We start from the raw sequence: 21,091 nt of genomic DNA, 5'->3' as shown, positions 1-21,091 counted from the left end.
GACCACAAGGCCTTTTGCAATTAGACATGTGTATAATTATACCCATTATAAAAAGCACCAATACCAATTGTACTTGGTATAAAATGACATGATTATTGAGGAGACTCAAAATATGAAATCAAGTGAGGTAACTAAAATGCTGCTCAACACAATAGGGATTTAAGACCTTAATAGCATACACACAAAAATACATATGCTGTAATAGTGAGACAATAAATCATTAAAGCATCAAAGCCAAGCCAAAAAGAGTGGTAATTTACCAGAACATATCTAATTTCATGTACAAAATCTATGAGAATAAAATGTTCAAAATCTGTGTTTTCTCCTTTATGATGAATGTCTGGGACACTGAACAATGAAATCTAGAAATTGAACTTTTAAAGAGAAAATTGGGGCTATTTGTTTTCAGGCGCCAGAAAATGTGCATAAAATGACTGGAGCATTCCTACCAGCAAAAAAATAGAAGTGACACTCTGTGCACCATCCCAATGAGAGTTCTCACTTGTGGAAAGTCTAAATAATCCTCGACCAGTTAGAGTAACAGCTTCTCACGTTCAACTCCTTTGCATCAATCTCTATATCCGTATTATCCCTTATACTTCTTCAGCGTGAATCTCTGGCTGTGTCAGTATTTGATGGCGAAAACTTGGATCTCATCATATGCTTGCACATCCTGTAAGAATGTACACTATCATTTTACATTTTTATCAAAACAAAATAAAAATGATAATGGAAAAAAGAACATGGATACTTTTGATGCATTCTCTAACTGGAAATTCATGTGTTCTTTTTTCTTATCCACTTATATTCTCAAGTTTAATTCAACACAAAGGACGTAAACATGCAAATCACATCATATCTGCCTAACTGCCTAAGAAAAGTCCCACTCTCAGAACTACTTCATTTAACAGAGTATAAAAATTGGCAGCAATACAAATAAGCATACTGGGCATCAACATGTAGATAATAATCATCAACACATCTGAGCAAGCAAGGCATTTATATAAACAGGTGATGATGCTTTAGGCAGATGAATGCAATTAAATCTTTCAACACATGCATGTGATGTTGCATTGGTTATAAATAATTCAACCAAACACATGATTGCTCTGTCAGCCTAATCCTATCAATTCTCCCTTTTTTAATAGCTTCCCTCAGTGGAAATAAAGAATGATATTCCATATTAGTTTTAAGATTTTGCAACACTCTCCTAAAAGAATTGTGCACTGAAATTCTGACATAATTATAACTTTACGGTTATAGGATACATGTTTGTTGGGCAGAATGGTAAGATGATAGACATACGCATCAAGAATATCAGCTTTTTTCTTGATTTCACTTGACCACAGTATTGGATTAGCATTTTTGGGTAATGAATCCTGTTGTTGGGATTTATCTCTAATCCACAGCTCTGCTTTATCACATTCATTGATGACCTGCAAAGAAATATCTATGAAATCACGAGAGTAATATGGAGTATCTATGAAATCATGAACCATAATAGTTAGTTTTTGCATCTTATTTATCTTAGATGAGGACATACAGCATCTCTCTCACTGGCTGGAAGAGATTCTGCAGCAGTTCGATATTCCACTATACAGTTTAGTAGATTTCGTGTTTCTTGTGCCCGGGCTTCTTCATCCATATATCTATGTTCAACTGGATCTACAATCTAATAATCATTGACAACAATCATTAAGAAAAATAAAGATGTTTTAAGGGGAAGAGTAGAAATTAAATTTAAAAATAACTGATAACAACCTTTTTAAGATCCTCTAGCTTTTTAGAATAGACTTGTTCAGACTCATCATCTCCATCTTCATAGAGCCATTCTTCAGTCTGCTGCAGATTACTAGAGATCTCATCCCTTTCCAAATCATTTGCAAAGCTCCGATATGTATTCAAAAGCTATTTAAAAATGAACACCATGTCAAATACTGATATAAACTACAGAAATAAAGGTCAAAACACTAATAGCAAATCCTAAGGAAACAATTTGGTGGATATGGGACACAGCTCCACCCTCACACGCTTGAGGTTGTGGTTTTAAATCCACTCCTCCCCTCTAACACATCACCAAGAACTGAAAAACAATTATAAAGCAATTAATTTAAGAGGTCCGCATCAGAATATGAAGGACAACATGCTCCATGACAAATTATGAGGACACACATGTGACATGTCATGGAAACACATGCACATTGTCCAAATATAGTAAATAGGTTACCTAGAAAAAAGGACAATCCAAAAAAATATAAATCAGATCCAAAAACCTAATCTGAATAACAGCTGCCTGATACTTCAACCTCACAGCAGAGGAAAAGCTCTTAACTATTTAGGCACCAGCCATACAGTGAATTTCACAGTTCACGACAAATGCAAGACATTAGGTTATCTCCATTAGAATATTCATGAATAACGCTGTAACAAACTACTCTGAAATTTGCTAGCAGAGCTCCACTGAATAGTTGGGTGCTATGTTTGAGTAAATGATAATACAACTACAAGCCAAAAGATTGAAGCCCAACCTTATTACGAGTTTCATAAACATAAGCCTCCAGAGTGTTTTTCTTATCTTTAGTCCGCTCCACCTCCTTGTCATGCTCTGAAAATTGAAGTTCTTTTCCTTGAGCTATGGACAGCTCAGCAAGGGTCATTGCACCATCTACGTGTTCACTAATGGGTAAATCTTGCCTCTTGATGGCCTTACCCTTTTTGGGTTCATCACTCTGCAAAAATCATTCCAGTGGTTTTTATTTTGTTGGTTATAATGAACATAGCACATATAGCCAAAATGTTCTTAAACCAAAATGATCTACTTCTGAACATAATCTGACATGCAAAAGAGAGAGAGAGAGGAAGAAGAAGAGCAAGTCCTATATAGAATTCCATGCATAAAAATATAACATTAACACTTAGACCAGAATGAGAGAGAGTTAGAGCAGACAGTGCAACTTATTAAGAAAATGTTAGAGAAAACTGTGCAGATCAGAACTATTTGCAAGAAGCCAAGAAGGTTGCTTACCTCACTCTTGTCTGTAAAAGAATCTTCGGCAGCACAATCACTCACCTGATCCTCCACAAGCTTAACGAATGAAAAAAATAAGAAACATCAGATCTCTATGGTGATTCTAAACAGTTTCATAGAAAGTGCACTTAGAAGTCCACTTAAAAAAAAAAAAGAAAAAAAAAAAGTGCACTTCGAATCAATACTTACTGACACCGAATCAATAGTAACCAGTCCATGTACGTTCAACTGAACTCTGACTTTAATCTTTGCTTTTTCTGAATGGTCAACTTGGAAAGGACCAATCTAAAAGAAATGGTTAAATCATCAGCTAAGTATTACTTAATAAATAGCAAACTCAACCCAGAGTCCCAATAAAATACTCTCAAAACTTTATTCCCCGATCACCGTTTATTTTTCAAAATATCCAACCAAAATACTGTTACATGTTTGGTGATATATTCAGCATGGCTTCAGAAATATGTTCAAAATAAAAGTTGAGACAATATTTCACAAGAAAATTTAGATTATTACCACAGTAACATATAATTCTATTGCTACACGAGAATGAAAAAGACTTAAAAGTTAAAAGGATGTCCTACAAACTTTAGTTAAGATTAGGAGTTGCTCTAGCATCACAAATCAGAGCAACATCTGAATAACAGCACTATATGCAAATTAAGAAAAGGAGCAGTAACACAACCAACCAACTTTTAACTGTAAACTCTCAGCCAAGTGGTATGTGGAGCATGGCATCAAATACTAATTTTTTAACAGGTATTGACATGAAATACTATTACTTCAGTGGGTCATCTGCATGTATCTGCTAAGCTATGCAAAATAATAAGGTCAGTGGGTCAATACCATGAAAGTGCTTATTTTAGTAGATACGCCAGAGGGCAGCTCATTTTGGTTTGTGTAAAAGGCTTCAATGTGGAATGTTTTGCTCCTGTGCAATGTAAGCATCTTCACACTTGGAAAAGGATGACCTTTAGGAAACAATGTACCATTTGATGGTGAGCAGATAGGGACTCCATCTGATGCAAACCCTATGGAGAAAGGATAAGAATCCTGGACCTACATATGAGGGTTCAAACAAAGATTCAAATGCATGTTTATAAAGCACAATCAGAATATGAAATTTCTATTCACATTATCACATATCCTTAAATCAGTCTAAGCGACCAAGAATTCATGAGCTACATAAGAAGTTGGTTAAAATTCCTATTAAGCATAGAACAAAAAGGAGTATATATAATTTCTACCAACTTCATGAGGAAGAAAAAGGTATCTCCATGCAGCAATGCATTAGATTTTCAATTTACTGAAGCCAACAACTTGTATTAAGTCTTAGGCTAGCATAAATAATTAATAATCCCCCCACCTGCCCTGTTTGGAGAGTGATTCATAAATAACTGGTCAGCAACTTTAGTTGGTTAATAAAAGTTAGATACCTAGTTTTCTGATCATTCATCATTGTAATGAATCTCTTGCAAAGCAATAGTATATCCACACAGGTCATTTATCTACAAGTAACTGATGTGAAAGTATACATGCAAGAGAGGCACTGATGAAGAATTAAGTAGTCTAGGTCTAGTGACACACCTCATATTCTCTAACACGAAATGTTGGGCTAAGCATTGCACACTGAAGAGCGCACCCACGTGCAACACACTCACTAGCGTTCAAAGTGCGACTAGGTTCTCTCCGAAAGAGGGAAGTTAAAATCTTAGTAATAGCTGGTAACCGGGAGCCTGACCCCACAAGCTCAATATTATGAATATTATCCAAAGGCAAACCAGAGTCCAGTAAAGCCTTTTGACATGGAATGCTAATTTTCTCCAGCAAATCAGATGATAGCTTCTCAAATTCCTCTCTCCGAATAAAACCCCTTACATCTTTCTCATCCATTAAGCACTCAATATTAAGTGGTGCCTCCATATTTGCACTTAAGACTTTCTTCAATTTCTCACATGCTGCCCTCAGTCTCACAGAAGCCCGGGCATTTGAATAGACATCAATATTGTATTGTTCCCTGAAATTCCTAGCAAAATGCCTGAATAGAACCTCATCAAAGTCTCTTCCCCCTAACTCGCTATCAAAAGCATGAGACAGTATCTTCATATGTCCATGCTCAAAAGATGCCACTACAACTTGAGTATCACAATGGCCAATATCAACAATAACAACATTTGTAGGACTGCCAGCTGAAAAGTCTGTTTTGTAAATACCATAACCTAGTGCTGTAGCAGTGCAATCATGTATCAACCGCAATGGCTTTAGACCACCAATCTCTGCAGCATGCAAATAACATCGTCTCTGCAAGTCTGTGAAGTATGAAGGTACGCCAATAACACAATCCGAAACTTGTGTCTCTATATTCTTCTCGGCAATTTGTTTTAAATGTGCAAATAACATCGCAAGGATTTGAATAGGGCTAAAGCTGTGCTTCTCATGCATATACTGCAGATGAATTAAGATGCCACCATCAGCTCCCTCAGATGTCTCAAAGGGAAACAATTTCAGATCATTCTGTACTGATGGTTCTGTATATTTCCTGCCAATCAATCTCTTAAGCTGAGAGATAGTTGATCTAGGATTCATCGTAGCAGATGCAGCCCCAGCAGAGCCCAAAAACCTCTGTTTCTCACCAAATGACACCACAGCTGGGGTTTCTCGATTCGACTCTTCATTTAATATCACATCAATTCCGCGTTGCCTCACCACTGCTATAACGCAATTCTCATTTCCAACGTCAAACCCAATAACACTCATTTCCAGCTTCTCAGAAATTCACAATTGAAAATTCAGCCAAAAGCCAAGAATCTCTATACAATAGGTGTTAACAACACCTATAATCACCTGCCGCTAATCAACTGGCTCAATACTTTACACGATCCTGTTAAACCTAAAAGTGCAACAAAACCACAGCATTTGAATGTGTAATTCACGTGTGACGAAGAATGGTCAGCTAACATAACTTATAAAGCACAAAAGCGAACATTCAAATACCATAAATTTGTATTCACAGCAGAAAACGATGTATTGCAGCTAGAAACGTAATCAGAAATTAAATTTCCTAGGAAATATATCATACATATGCTCTGCAATCATACAAAAATCATTTCCGAAGCGAAATGCAGTGGATATAGAAATTGAAGATGCCTCTGTCCTCAGAGATGGATGAAACCCTAGCAACGGAGAGAAGAAGGTTGTTAGTGACGGTGAAATCCTCCAAATTTGCTTGCGGACTGAAAGAAAGCCGAAGTTTTCAAAAATCTGTCTGTATATTCTCGATAAATACACAGATATTGAATATTCGCACCAGAAATTCAGAATAGGTGACAAAATTGTATCCCTCCATTCTGCGTGTTTAGTTCAATTAACAAAAGTTATTGTTGTTATTTACAATTTAATTTTTATAATATTAATATTATTTATATATATATATATATATATAATTTATATATTTATGAATTATAATTAAAAAATAATATTAAATACAAAAAATTAAATTTATAATTAGTAAAAAATGCTTTAAAAAATAAAAATAAAAAGAGTTTGATAGGTAATATACCCCGGGTCTACTGACTCATATAGAAGAGATGGTCGTTTTCTGGTCCCGTCCGACCTCGTATGAATTCTCTCGACCCGACATAAATACTAGGCTCCTTCTTAGCTTAGCGAGTCTATGCTCGAAAACCTTTATGCTCAGCTAGGGCCCCCGATCATGTATGATAAGTGCTAAGAAACAAGTATCAATAATAATGTTCGAACCAAGCTCGATAGCTATTGGTCAGTTAGATATTTCGTTGCACATGGACGCCTCTTCTTAGCCTCCGAGAATGCCGAGTGCATGAAGGGCACATGTCACACATGACAACTCCCCGACATGTGTCTTATCCAGACTCCTATAAATACCACATTAAATGCTTGTAAAGGGAACCTTTTTCCATTCACTATCTAGAGTAAGCCCCAAGGTGCTTTTCTCTAGCTCGGGTCAAGTCAGATATGACGAGGAGATGTACTATACCGATTGTAATTCCCTATCATTGAGTAATTTTTTTTTCTTTTTATTTATTTCCAAGTTTTACGTTTCATTTTTCATTTTTCCCTAACAAGTTTAGTGTATATTGTAACATTATTAAAGTTATAACTTTAAAAAAATACTTGCACGTCAAAAAGGTGAAAATGTGTGTAAAAATGTGAGACAAGTGTGCAATGTGTGTTTGATAGTAGTTAATAAAAATAAATTCATCTGTTTGCGGTATCAATTTGTTTTTAAACTCCTATCATAATTATTTAATCATAAGCTCGAGAAGAAAAACCAAACGGAAGCTTGAGAAGAGGCTGCAGTATACGATATTGTCATATAACGGAAGCTTAAAATTGATACTAATAATACTCGGATATAATAACATATGATGATGATACCGGAACAATCGTCACACCATAAACTGAACCTGCCGGACCAGAATAAAACTTATATAACATAACGGTAACTTATAAGAAAGCGCAAACCACATTAATCCATTATTAAGAAGTGGGAAGGCAACGAACAAAAATATATCACTACATTCATTGTTTTCTACAATGAACCCTCAGGCCTCAGCAAAAAGCAAGTTCAAAAATGAAGAAAATAATAATAATATATAAAAGTTGGCAAGCAAGCTACCGCAAAGGGTAAATCAGAGTCAAAATCAGAACCATACAAGGAATCTCAACGTACTAGCCCACGGCAAGAATCTGGGAGGAAGTCACAGTCTAGCTATTATACATTCGTGATTAGAAATGTAAGCCGATGGTCCCTCTTCCACCGGCAATGCCATATTCTGTAGCCGACAGAAGCATCCTCATCCAGTGTATCCCTGGATTAAATAATTCGAGAACGAGAATTATGTAGTTGTCTCGTTATGGAGTCCGTGGGTGTGGGGAAAAGGATAATTGAAAAATTTTGCAGACAAATAGATGTCAATTGTTAGTTTGAAAGGCAGTGAAGTAATCATTTAGTAATACCTGGGGTTGCTGGAGCTGCTGCTGCTGTTGCTGTGGAGGTGGTGCATAGTTTCCGTACCCAGCATACCCGGCATAGTACATATTCGGATCCTGGGCAGCAGCAGGAGGGTATCCATAGGCTTCATATCCAGGAGCATATCCATAGTATCCACTGTTCCATTGGTTTGGTTCAGCCTGTGGCTGGAAAATACAAGAGAAGACCGTATTATTATTCAGTAAATGGATAGGTAAAAGTTAAGGTTCAAAGCGGGTTTCCCAAATATATCGGTTAATGTAGCATAAAATAACCTGTCTGTTTGAAGGACTACGGCCCCATGAAAGACGGATGCTCTGTCCTCCCAACTGAGTTCCATTCAAGTTTTGCAGAGCTTCCTCAGCACAACTCCTGTCATTGTCCGCACAGAAAATTTAACAATTGCCAAGATTTGGATTTCTTATAATTTAAGATTGAGAAAATTGTAAAAAGATTGTCGTTGCACCTGTCAGCAAATTGAACAAAACCACAGCGCTTGCCCACAGGTATTTTCACATGAAGTAACTGACCATAATTTGCAAAAACCTGCCTCAGAGCATCATCCGTGACGCTTGAGTCCAAATTACCAACAAATATCTGCAAACAAAGAGGTTTTCTTTTATTAGATTCTATTAAGCTTAGAGCATCCTTTACTGTAACAAGATATACTGACAGTTGTGTTAGTTGGATCATCGTCACTTTGAGTCCCTTGGCTATTTTGATATGAAGCTGCAAATGAGAGGTACAGAGGCAAGAACAATAGAGAAGATATCAGACAGACATGATGAAAGAAATAGAGGATTCAATGCAGAGGCCAAGGTTCAGCAACAACGGCAATTGTAGTTGAGAATAGAAACATTCATAATTTTGGGAAAAAATATGGAGTAAAAAACAATTAAGCAGATGGAATATTTTAATCTAGTGATTAAATATGACAAGATGGCAATGCAAAAAAATAAAAATAAAAATAAAAATTATGCCAATGGATATAAAAAAAATTGAAATTGGATACATAAAACAAAAGCAAAAGTAAAGTGGATTTATATTCTATAAGCAAATGCTTTTATATTGCCTTGATTTCGTTATTTAAGCATATAAACATGCAAACAATTATAATGAAGAAAAATAACTAGGCATGGTTCACATGCAGAAGAAAATAATAGGAGACTGCAACCACCATATAGCTTCACCCAAATGATATGCAGATACCATGAAAACACTCACATAAATTGAATAGCCCTAAAAGATTATGCTTGCACTTCTCAGACTAGAGATTATTTTGGTTGAATACTTGAATAACAAACAGTTGGAAAATGATAAGGAGATAGCTTTTTCAATTTTGGGTGACAAGTTGACTGCTGAAAGATTAATGGAGAAATTTTTTTTGAATGCTCTATCCATTGGAGCAACCGAACAATGAATAATTTGAAGACTATATACACACATGCGATATCAAGCACTCTTCAAAAAAATAAATAAATAAATAAATAAATAATAATAATAATAATAATAATAATAATAAGATTATAGTAAAGCAATGTAGGAAAGTAATAATAAACACACAAGAAATTGTAATTAAAAGACAATTGAGGCATCAGCAAAAGAAAGACAATTTGGAAGTCAAGTTCAGAACAGTGGTATTGATCACTACTATATAGAGCTTGTGATGCTGAAACATACGCAAAGCATGTGTAATAAAATGAAAGGCAAGGATGTGTAGTGGAAGTATAGAATAACAAAAATTGGATTGACAGCAAACTTAGAGAAAAACAAAAGATATGGTAATTCTTGTGACTGACTTGGAAAGAAAATAAAAGTACAGAATTAAATAATATGACACGAGGTGCTCTGATGGGGGAAAAGAAGCTGATAATTTGCAAAGAAGTAATGTCACAAGGATCTAAGATAAAGAGAAATTAATGACATAAAAATGAAACTGACCTAAGCCAGATCATGCACTAAATAGGTACTCATTTCAGCTGAAACAAGCTCCAGGCTCCTAAATCATAGAGCCTCCCAAAACCCTGCTTTGAGACAAATTGGAGTTTTATGAGATTTTGTTTTTTAAATGGAAGTTCTAAGTTAGCCAAAGGAATGGTGTTTACAATCTGACACTAGTTCCGAAGAAGACAAAACAAGATAACGAAAGCAAGCTTCAGGTGCGGAGTATTTAACTATGCGAAACCAACACGTAAACCATTTCATAGGAAAAGGGGACAATAACCTTCTCCAGTTGTCATATTCAATAACAAAAGGCATAACATAGTGCACTAGCACGGAAATAATAATTAAAAAAAAAAAAAAAAAAGTATGAAAGGAACAATTTTCACTCCATGAAGCATGTATAACTATCAAACAAGCATTGAACAAAATGCAGTATTCATATTTCTTAAGTTACAGAAAGACAAAGTAGTAGAAGCACTATAATCTTGAAACATACCTTGTGGCTGAGTACCTAGGCTCTTCTTATTAGCAGCTGGGCCAATTCGCATCTGTCTGGTTGAGCAAAACATTCCATTCATCTCAGTCATAGCCCGCAACTGCTCACTTTCATCTCCGAATTTAACAAACCCATATCCTTTGGTCCGTCCAGTGACCCTATCTGTAACAACCTTCGCACCCTTAACTGAAGGGTAGTTCACTCTGAACGTCTCTTGAAGCATATAATCCGTGACATCAGCCGCCAAGTCTCCAACAAAAATAGTGTATTCAGGAGAATTGTCAGAGCGCTTTTCTCCTGAACCTAGAGAAGCCCAGTTAAGTCTGAAGTTCTGCTGAGCATTAGGCATTGGGGTGCCATTATAGGTCTGTAGATTCTTTTCCGCAGCTGCATGATTTACAAACTCAATAAATCCATATCCCTCTGATTGTGAAGTTTGCTTGTTACGAATAACTTTAGCAGAGACAACCTGCAAATTGATTTAGAAAATAAAAAAAATAATCAAATCCATTCCTGCAACAATACAACAAAGTAAGAATCGAGAATGAGGCAACAATAATGCATAATCCCCTCCCATATTACCGAGAAGATTGCGCTCTCTCCAACCAATAAATTATTTCTCTACATTGCAATCCTCAACAGTCACAAGTATGTGCTAAAATAAATGCAACTCTATCTACACGATAAATATGTCCGGGAGGTGGCAAGAGAAACAAAAATGAGCGCTTATATACCTCTCCGGAAAGGTAAAAGCATTTCATGAGGTAGTCCTCATCCATCCAGTATTGCAGATCTCCGATCCAGAGGCTGCGGATCTCATCCGCGCTGGTCGGCTGAGCAGCGGCGTTGTACTGCGGTGGCTGTTGAGACGGCGGAGGAGCGACGCCCTGGGACGGCGTCTGCTGGTAATAGTAAGCTGATTGCTGCGGCGGCGGGACCTGGTAGGGCGGCGGCTGCTGCTGAGGCGGTGGCTGTTGCTGCATCCACTGGTGCTGCGGTTGCTGATACTGCTGGTACTGTTGCGGGGGGGCCATTGAGGGAGGGACACCCGCGGATGACGGTTGCATCATCGTGTCGTTTTGGCCCTTTGTTTGAAGGGTTCAGGTCTGTAAGAGGGAGAAACAATGGAACCCTAGACGGATGGATATATAACGTTGATGACAGTGAGATTCCTTAGATATTCAAAGGTGATGTAGCGATGGTGCGATGCTACGAAGGCCTTTGACACATACACGAGTGGCTTTAAAAATAAATCCAATCCTTCTTCAAAAATCTCACACTTAACATGTTCCTCCTAGGAGAAGGTTTTGTTGTCACTTTTTCTAAAACTTATAACAATTTATTTTAAAAAAAAAAAAACTATAATAACTACTCCATAATATCAAACGGTCCTTAAATTTAAAGAAACATGACATAATCTTATATAATTATGAATAATGTGAAATTTGTCTTTGACTTATTAATTCTAAGTTTGATAATAGAATAAACTATATAATGTGATGACACATAATCGAACTTCGGAAAAAATAATAATTGAAATATTTGATAAATAATTTTGTATATCCCAAATGAGAACATAATGAATTTTCTTTTTCAATCAATGGTTCATTCATAATTCATTCACTCATAATATGGAGTATTAATATTATATAAAATTTTAAAAGACTCCCATTCAAATCTCAATTTTATGTGTTTTAACTTTTAAAAGTTTAAATTGAGTAAAAGTTAAATAGTTTAATTTGACATTTATTTGAAATAATGTGATTTTTAATTAAAAAGTTTACTTTGATCCTAAAAAAGTTACATTATGAAATTTATTTCCCTTCTGATTCTTCAACTGTAGTGTATCATATTTTACTTTGTCTTTAACTTTCAAAAATATTTCACTTATAATCCAAAATAGTAAATATTCAATGTCAAAAATCAAAAGTGAAGTGACACTATAATTGAATAAGTTCTCATGGGGAACTTAAGTATTTAACTGCATTTACATGTAATGTATTGATGTGGATATAGTACCTTTCTATACTGTTTATGATGATTGATGAATGTGTTTCAAAGCCTACTATGGAGGCAATAGGGTGCAGCACTCAAACCAATACTCTAAATTAATGTGGATCATATTTTGAAATACAATAGTGAAGGCTTGAGGCATTCAAGTCTCAAAAACTGGAGATTTACGTAACGTGTATAGATTTAGCAATCAATCTCTGAAAAGAAATCTAATCATATTTTTCAGTTGATTGTATTAACATTTAACATGAAATTTCTACAATGGTAACAAATAGCCTATTATGCAGAACCTGAACAAATGGGAAAGAAACTCGAGGATAACTGAGAAATGACCGTGAAGCCACTAGAATCCAAGATTCTTCAAGCGGCTTGAGATTTCTGGCGCTTCATATACTGAAGGATGGGCTCTTTGACCTGTAAATACAGAGCATGTGGAGTAGAATGATCAGTAAACTTAATGACTTTTAGTCTTTCAGGCAGTAAATAGTATAATCCTTTGTGAAAAGTAGAAGCATACCGTGCTTGCTTTCCTGGAACGTTTGTTCTGGCTGGACCTGCTGGAGATAATATTGTCAAACTCATCACAGTTGGTGGGATCTTTGATAACACTTTCATTCTCATTTCCAGGCACAAAGCTCTCTCTAGAAGCTACTGGCTGCAAGATCACCACGACAATTTTGCTATAAAATTATCAATTAAAGAAGTTCATGGATAATTAGAGGCAGTCAATAACTAGACAAACCTCAACCCTGCTTGTGGGAGTGCTACCATAATCCTTTCTATTAGAGGTAGTTTGGTCACTCCTAATAGAGCCATTCTGATATGCATCAGATTTTCCCTTTGTTCTCGTGATATCTGATCCAATTGAGTGGAGACCACCACATGTGGACAAGTCTCTATGGTTGTTACCTGATGTCCATAATGCACAATGAATGTTTTATGTTACTTTTGATTGCAAGCAAAGGGATGACAAGATTGAATGCCTAAAACTTAACATTTAATTGTTACCTGATTCATGGATGTCCATATCCTGAAAATAAATAGCAATTAAAGAATCAATCATAGAAGTGACAACTATCAGAACCATGAACCTACGAGTTAGAGCTATTACCATAAGATCTTTCTGTAAGGTTTTCTTAACTTCAATAAGCTTCCTCTCAGTCAGATCAGAGTGGATCACACGCTTCCCTGAAGAAAATAAAAATCCCAAAATGAAGAATGCAAACAATACCCTCCACAAAATACTTCACTCTGCATACCTAGCCTGCGATTGCTCTTAGCTTCAACAAAGCCATCTTGGGTCATCTTATCAATTAGTTTGCGAACTGTTACTTGACCAACTTCTCCTTCAAGTTTACTCTGAAGCTTTGAAACAGTTACATAGTTCATGGGAAGTGCATGATATAAAGCCTGAAATGAAAATGCCACAGTTACAGAAACACACCTAAGGAATTTCCAGTGAAAAAAGCATTTAATGTTGAACAGGTTAATATAACTTCACAGCAGCCTTTCCTAGCTTGTAAAATTTCTGATAGATGTAGAATTGGTTCAAGGAAAAGATCACCTTCATATACATATAATCTGCAGTTGTGCCATTTTGAGTTTTGTGGCCATTGGTCCCTACTTGACAATCCATTTCTTCTTTCACGGCATCAAACTCATAATCGAATTTCTGCAATTCAGAATTTGTTCCAAATAAGACATCTTCTGATCATTAAGGAATGCTCAGACAGTTGGACTCTGGAAAGAATCAGAAGATGCAGGAAATTATGAGTCAACAAAGGAAAAAAGTGAAAAACCTTTTGCTTGTTAATGTTATAACTATCACTGCTAGTCTTTGACACAGCACCGTCCTTGACAAGTTTTTCCATAATTTCTGAAACCAATATAAGCACAATACAAAATCTTAGATTTACAAAGAAGGTTCATTCTCCAGCTTAAGCAGTCCGTCCTCCAGTTACCTTCTATCAGGGCCTGCAAATCATTGGAAAAAGTAACCAAAAGTAAGCAGATTGCACTAAAGATACACTGTAAATCATCAAATGAAACAAACATGTAAGACTAGAACTATAGTACTATACACAAAAGAGTGTGTACCACTGAAATGTCAGGAAAATTGGAGAGGACATCAGTTAGTTCAATTTTGTCAAGGTGGTAAGCACTAATCCAGTCCTTGACCCGCCCAAGTTGTTCCTCATCTTCAGCCGGGTCCTGCGTATCATCTGAACAGCAAAAACAACACATCAAGCTTTTTTTTCTTTTCTCTTCAAAATGGGAATAGTTTTAAGATCCATTACATGGTTTTCATTCTAGGAAAAGAGTACCTTCATCAAGTATAGGAGCATTCTGCTGTTTCTCTTCTTTCTCTGTTGAGAAAATAATGGTTAATTGGAGTGAAGCAAGTCAGAAACTTTGAGAATTAACAAGTAAGCTGGAGAGCCAAGTGCAGGCATCTACCTATTGGGGCGACTATGTATTGATCATCATCAGAGTGACTCAACTGAAATAGATTATCATGTCACAATATTTTAGCACACATGAACAATTAAATGCACATATTATATCGAGTTTCAAACATCTACCATTAACTAAGGAGGAAAGGATTCAACCTCACTATCAAAGTCACTGTCATCTCTCTGGGCAGAGTCAGCTGCTAAGCTTGCATTATCACTTTGATTGCCATCATTGTCATCTTCACAGGGATCAAGAACACTCTTGACCTGTCCAAGTAATCATCATACAAAAAATGATTTAACATCAAATACTAATCCAATTATAAAAATGATTTAACATCAAATACTAATCCAATTATCGCCTTGATGCAACCTTCATCCCTTACCTTGAGAGCTAATACAAAATGTTTGCTGTTTACATTGCCAACCTCCATCTTCAGAGGACTTTTAGCCCAGGGATTAAGAGCTTCCTCTTCTTTGCAGCCTCTGAAGAAAGGAGGCTCGTAGTCAGCAGGCTGCAAAAGCAGCAAACCATGTTGTCAATATTCCCATTTAGTGAAGTGTTGGATGTAAGGTGCAAACTAAACTGTGGTTTTGGTCTGCCACATTAAACATGAGTTTCTGAATGCACAAGCACAAAGAATGTGTTAACTCACAAAGCTATGAATTCTGGTTTGCAGGACTATGAGGACTATCCATCTATCCGTAAAGAATTTTCCATTTCTCCACATTATATTAAGAAACTATGGTCCATAAAAAAAGAATTTCATGTATTTCAGAAAGCACATTTCCTGCATCCCTGAAGAGAAGATGCAGCAAACGTATGTGAAGGGATTAGGGAATGAGGGCATTTGTGCAAGTTGCATTACAATTTATGCCTGAACCTTTTCATAATTGAAATTTTCAATATAAAGGCATAACTAGCTAGGATGATACCAAAGTCAGTATAATACATACCGTTATATCATCATAATAAAGGAGCTTCATCAATATAGTTCGCTGGGATACAAAAGAAGAAAAAAGGGAAATTTACCTCAATTTTAGGGTCAAGAGGGAAAAATATTACCAATCAATAGAAGATCAGTTATTTTATCACTGAGGGACTCTGATCATCTTACCTCTTCTGGCATTTTATCCAGAGTTCTCATCAGTTGAATCAGGGTGCGAACCATTTTACAAGCAGAATTCCTAAGAAATTAAGACAAGTCAGATACAATTATGTTTTTTTGAATGCAAAAAAACTCAAATGAAATGAATCTAAACAGATAAACAAGAAGAACTTAGATAAATGTAACTACCTCATCTGATTGGGAGTTATCTCAGAGTCTGAATTACATTTGAATGTTCCTCGCTTCTTGGTTCCAGTACGATTCACATTCATCATAACTTCTTGGCTATCAGAATTTGAATAGCTGAATGAGACTGCAGCCAAAATGCTAAATTAGATCATGGTTAAAGCAATAAAGTGTTTGCAAGAAAAATAACTAAGCATCATATTATTCTAATGTTCTAGGATCTGTTTCTTCAAAAACTAATCAATCTGTCATGGAGTTTACATTAATGTTAAAGAAATAAACTAAAGAAATGCCAGAGTATACTAGTAAACCTTTCTTGTCATAAATCCAAACCAAACCATTTCATATCTAAAATCATTGGTTAGTTCAATCCAAATTTCAAAATCTTGTTTCAACTCTTTTAGAGAAAACCAACATATCTTGAAATCTTACAAGAATATTCCTCAATCATGGGCCCATCTATTGCTTCACACACACAGAATAAGAGTGTTTTCAGGTATTTCTTCTGCAATGCATCATATACTCCTACAAGCATAAACAAACACTAATGAATAAAATAACAGAGAAGATAAACCCATAGATGAGAGTTTTGCAAATAAACAGGAAAAAAAAAATCAGCATGCCTTTCTCCATCCAATCAATCAGTCTACGTGATTCAGCATCCATTGGCATTAGCTTCTTAATCTTCATTTCTATTTGAACAATAAGATGCAAAAAAAGAAAAATAAAAAAAGGATTTATAAACTGAATAATTTCTAATAATTTAACAGTAGTAGTATTCAACTACAGCTTACCCAAGGCTGGAACAGACTTATCACTGAAATATTTCTCAGGAAAAAGGCCACGGATGTAGCTGATATTGAATATTGCAATCCGCAGCAGATTCCTTGTCTGTTTTATCAAACAATTGCAGAAAACATAAACTCAGATAGTAACTTATAAACCTCATGGAAATTTAAATTCACAGGCATACATCAGGGACAAACATAAATGACCATGTTAAGCTCACTCCTCAGGAAGCAATCATCAAGTAAAGTCAGATTTGACCCTCAACACTCATATCTGTCATCGATGCTTTTCCACATCAACATAAACTTCTCTTTTTAGAATACATAGTATATTCAGCTTTTTCCTGATTTTCACTTTAATGATAAAGTTCTTCAGACCGCTGAGTTCTGTTAGCTCCATAGCTTCGTGCTTACACCAGCATCGGAAAAAATATGAAAGTATAAAATGATCGGCGAATTGTAGGTTAACAACTCATTCCATATATTTGGAGCCTATTCACAAAAAATCAACAAAATCTGAATTCCGACTTCACTTCGCAGAAAAATTTATCGATAAGTCTTCTAGCAACACTTAATCAAAATAATCCAAGTTAACATGCGTATCTATATTCGAGCAAGTGCATATACAACCGGAAAGTAAGTACATGTATCCAGCAACAGAGATCCAAAAACTATTAGAGCGGAAAAAGGAGACAAAGTTAAACGGTTATAGAAAATCAGAAAGGAAATTTTACGAGAAGAAGCGAGTCCTGCTCAGTGATCTCCGCCTCCTTCACTTTCTGCGAGACCACCTGAACGATTTCAGAGAATCAAAATCAGAAGTCAGATAAATGAGAAACGAGCGACAGGAAAAAAAAGGCGAAATTAAACGAAATTCATAGGCGATTTTTGAATTCCTCACCATTTTCAGTGAGTTTTCTGAAGAGAGAACGATAGAGCTGTTTAGAGAGAGAGAGTGAAAATTTGAACGGGAAAGTTTGAAATAAACTGTCAGCGAAACTAAGCTGGCGGGAGATATAACAGTAATGGACCTGCTGGAATGGGCCTATATGAAAATGGGCCTAATTGCCTTAGTTCAATAACTTATTGGACCGGACCGCAATGCTAAGAACTAGAGGCATTTTATAACTCCGAGATCTCGTTCTCTCTCTTTCAGCTTTTCTTCTTCACGAGTTCACGCCTCGATCAGAGATCTAAAGCTCTCCGAGTCTCAGACAACGGATTCAATGGAAGCGAAACAATCTGAAAGAGAAGAAGTATCAGCGGCACAAGCAGTGTTTGTTGGAGCTCTAGCTCCCGGCGTCAATGTCAGTTTAATTTATGATGTTTTATCCTTTTTGCCTCGGATTTTTCTCCCGCTTACTTTTCAAGCCCTCATCATTGGAATTTTGCTGAAAGTTGAGAACTTTTTTCTGCTGTTGTCTCAGGCTCCGACTTGGAACACGTTGAAGATTGCATTCTTGATGCTGGCCGTGTGTCTTGCTACTATGCTCGGCTTGGCTTTCTCCTCAAGTGACTATATGTTGACTCTCCATGTGACTTTCCTTGTTTTCATAACTGGGAGCCTTTTCCTGCTTCTTACCAGGTGAATTCACATTTTGAATTTTTACCCTTCATTATTTGATTGTTTTTATCACGCCATGATATTTCAAGATTTGTTTTTTCTTTCTTTTTCATTTGTTGGTGTTCTTTTATTTGTTATCATCATGCTTATAATTGCTTCTTTGCATTGTTAAAGTTATTGTCAAGCAGAAATAATGGAATCAGTAAGCTAGCCTTCATTGTTAAGGATCCGAACTTGTAACTTTGCGATTACCAAGTAAACAACCCAACTAACTTGGTTGGGTTGCCCCTCTTTGCGTGTATTTTTCATATCTTTCATTGATGTGCAGACCGTTTAGTTCTTATAATCTATAAATCAACCTGGACAGCATGGAATGCTCTATTTTTGTCTATTAATGCTTGGGAATTCTTTGGGATATGATATCATCTTTTGGTCTTCCCTCTTAGGTGTTTTTGCTCCAGATACTTCATTAACTGTTATACAGTTTAGACTTTAGAGTATATGTAACTTTTGATTCATTGCTAGTTCCTGCTTCTGTTAGTTGCTGTATACAACTTTGTAACTGTGACTGCAGTTTTCTAGTCAAACACCTTATTCTGCTTTGAATCCTTTGATTAGGCGTTTGAGCATTTCAGCACTTGTTTTCATTTGCCAAATTCTATGCTAGCATTAACTGACCAATTTTGTGCTAGTTTCCGTGATTGACAAGAGAAAGGATGTATCTTCTCACGTGATTGACCAGGCTCACCTTAGTGTTTGAGTTATAAGGCGAGCCTGGCCACTTGAATGCAGTGAATAGTGATTGGTGTTTTCGAAGGGCTATTCATCATTATATGCTTCTGCTGTTCAACAGGTTTCTTGCTGAAACTGGGTTGGTTTCCGTTGAACATCAAATGCAGGAAATAGGCTTAGCACCCAAAGACGATGAAGATAAGTGCAAGAAGAGCAGTTGAAGCTCCTCCATCAACACACGGTTTTACATGTGAAGTGATACATGCTGGTATATAATTATTTAGGAAGTCTTATTTTATTACCATTCATGGTTGAAAAAATCGCTAGGCGCTCCCGGAGCGCCTAGCGCCTAGGACGCCTAGCCGGGGATTAATCGGCGCCTATGCGCCCATGTATTTTTTTATTTTATTTTTTATTTTTAAAAAAATTTGTTTGTATTTTTAATTTCTTAAAGACTAATAATTATAAATTATATAATACTTTAATAGTTAATACTAAAATATTAAATATTAACCTAAAAAATATCTAAAGTTTGTACAATTTAGGATTATTTCGCTCAAAACGATGTTGTTTTGAGTGAAATAACCCATTAAAAAAAGAACAATAGTTAATCGACCGACTAGAAGGCCTAGTCGGTGGCTAGTCGGTCTAGTCGACGCCTAGGCGGTCAGCGCCTAGGCGGTGCTTTGGCGGCCTAGGCGGTGCTTTGGCGGCCTAGGCGGTCGCCTAGCCGGCCAGCCGTCTAGACCACCATTTAATGTGATACGCTAGGCGGTCGACCAGCGCCTAGCGCCTAGGCGGGGATTAATCGGCGCCTAGGCGGGATTTTTGCAACACTGTTACCATTACATTACATAGTTTAGATATTAAGAAACTCCTAACTAGTTATTTAGAAAATACTAATAGTATTTAGAAATTACTAAATAGTTATTTAACTTATTACTTTTAGTCGATCTTTGTAGAGTGTTATTTAGAATAACAGAAAGCATAAATTTGATCCCAAAAAATGTTTAAGGGAGTTTTGGGTCTCAAACAAATCCAGCGTTTCTCTTTTCATTTTTCAACTACTCCGTATTATTCTTTGTTCTTTTTCCCTTATGTTTTCTTGCCCGTGATAGGAGCATATAACAGAAGACACTACAGTCAAGTTTACAATTTACACGAAAGCAAACAGATCATTGGCAATGAAAACGAAGGAACCATCATTGCCCATTTTCTACGGCTCTGAGAAAGCTTCATTTTCGCTTTGGTTCCTTCTCCTTCGAACGACCCTTTTTCCGCTTGATGAAGCAGAAACAAGAACAGCATGGGAGCTGCAGCATGAACATGTCTTCTCCTTTGATGATTGTGGTTGTTCACAAATCTCCAGTATTTATACAGGGCACCTGCCCTGGGTTTTGTGTTTATTTGAGTACTTTATTATCATGTGATTTTATTCCAATTAGCCATATATGCTAAACCTGTCAATGCATGCTAATTAGCACTTGGCAGAAGAGGTTTGTTTTGGTTTCCTTCTCATCAGAAGAAAGATTTAAAATACTGGTGCACAACTAGTGAGTGTTATCTGTCTTTTACTCTTTTCTTTATGGATTTGTGAAATTATTCAAAGATTATGCACCCTAATGAATTTCAAGTATCATATTAAACTGTAATGGTACAATTAATCTCTTGTCAAGCTCAACTAAGGAGATTGAGGTAGCCATCTAGAACAACAAAGAGAAGATAGAGACTGCTGACCTCTTCTAAATATCTTAACATAGACATCTTTTT

The 21,091-nt window shown here is 36.2% G+C and overlaps 4 protein-coding genes across 7 annotated transcripts; 1 reads left to right on the top strand and 3 right to left on the bottom strand.

Moving 5' to 3' along the window:
- Positions 1-192: 192 nt before the first annotated feature.
- On the bottom strand, positions 193-6,363 carry LOC116032378 (heat shock 70 kDa protein 16). Of its 3 annotated transcripts, none has more exons than XM_031274890.1 (10): positions 6,105-6,363; positions 4,613-5,915; positions 3,872-4,084; positions 3,218-3,313; positions 3,026-3,085; positions 2,529-2,729; positions 1,762-1,908; positions 1,544-1,672; positions 1,306-1,436; positions 193-673 (listed from the first exon to the last, which is right to left on the bottom strand). In XM_031274890.1, exons 2-10 carry the CDS (start codon positions 5,780-5,782, stop codon positions 604-606), a joined length of 2,217 nt encoding a protein of 738 aa, XP_031130750.1. In that variant the 5' UTR covers positions 5,783-5,915; positions 6,105-6,363; the 3' UTR covers positions 193-603. The 3 variants fall into 3 exon arrangements, with proteins under 3 accessions (XP_031130750.1, XP_031130752.1, XP_031130751.1); XM_031274892.1 differs by having other exon boundaries at positions 4,613-5,906; XM_031274891.1 differs by having other exon boundaries at positions 4,613-6,363.
- A 1,150-nt stretch (positions 6,364-7,513) lies between these two features.
- On the bottom strand, positions 7,514-11,697 carry LOC116032418 (polyadenylate-binding protein RBP45-like). Its single transcript, XM_031274955.1, has 7 exons — positions 11,211-11,697; positions 10,477-10,945; positions 8,710-8,765; positions 8,503-8,633; positions 8,312-8,408; positions 8,024-8,203; positions 7,514-7,875 (listed from the first exon to the last, which is right to left on the bottom strand). Exons 1-7 carry the CDS (start codon positions 11,544-11,546, stop codon positions 7,861-7,863), a joined length of 1,284 nt encoding a protein of 427 aa, XP_031130815.1. The 5' UTR covers positions 11,547-11,697; the 3' UTR covers positions 7,514-7,860.
- A 1,042-nt stretch (positions 11,698-12,739) lies between these two features.
- On the bottom strand, positions 12,740-18,146 carry LOC116033397 (meiosis-specific protein ASY1). Its single transcript, XM_031276141.1, has 22 exons — positions 18,123-18,146; positions 17,760-17,816; positions 17,032-17,128; positions 16,861-16,929; positions 16,670-16,762; positions 16,241-16,364; positions 16,061-16,130; positions 15,900-15,941; positions 15,329-15,457; positions 15,099-15,209; positions 14,947-14,989; positions 14,814-14,855; positions 14,587-14,711; positions 14,451-14,463; positions 14,289-14,365; positions 14,054-14,161; positions 13,749-13,899; positions 13,601-13,677; positions 13,498-13,519; positions 13,232-13,398; positions 13,007-13,144; positions 12,740-12,903 (listed from the first exon to the last, which is right to left on the bottom strand). Exons 1-22 carry the CDS (start codon positions 18,144-18,146, stop codon positions 12,850-12,852), a joined length of 1,833 nt encoding a protein of 610 aa, XP_031132001.1. The 3' UTR covers positions 12,740-12,849.
- Positions 18,147-18,172: 26 nt separating this feature from the next.
- Positions 18,173-20,967, top strand: LOC116032863. 2 transcript variants are annotated; one of them, XM_031275605.1, is made up of 4 exons: positions 18,173-18,332; positions 18,453-18,610; positions 19,443-19,589; positions 20,453-20,967. In XM_031275605.1, the coding sequence occupies exons 1-3, from the start codon at positions 18,252-18,254 to the stop codon at positions 19,540-19,542; spliced, it is 339 nt and encodes a 112-aa protein (XP_031131465.1). In that variant the 5' UTR covers positions 18,173-18,251; the 3' UTR covers positions 19,543-19,589; positions 20,453-20,967. The 2 variants fall into 2 exon arrangements, with proteins under 2 accessions (XP_031131465.1, XP_031131464.1); XM_031275604.1 differs by having other exon boundaries at positions 18,176-18,332; positions 20,440-20,967.
- The last annotated feature ends 124 nt before the right edge of the window (positions 20,968-21,091 follow it).

The sequence above is a fragment of the Ipomoea triloba genome, chromosome 10, assembly GCF_003576645.1.
Source record: "Ipomoea triloba cultivar NCNSP0323 chromosome 10, ASM357664v1".
Taxonomy (NCBI): Eukaryota; Viridiplantae; Streptophyta; class Magnoliopsida; order Solanales; family Convolvulaceae; genus Ipomoea; species Ipomoea triloba.
The sequence above is the reverse complement of the archived record's forward strand: the minus strand, read 5'-3'. Positions and strand labels throughout refer to the sequence as shown.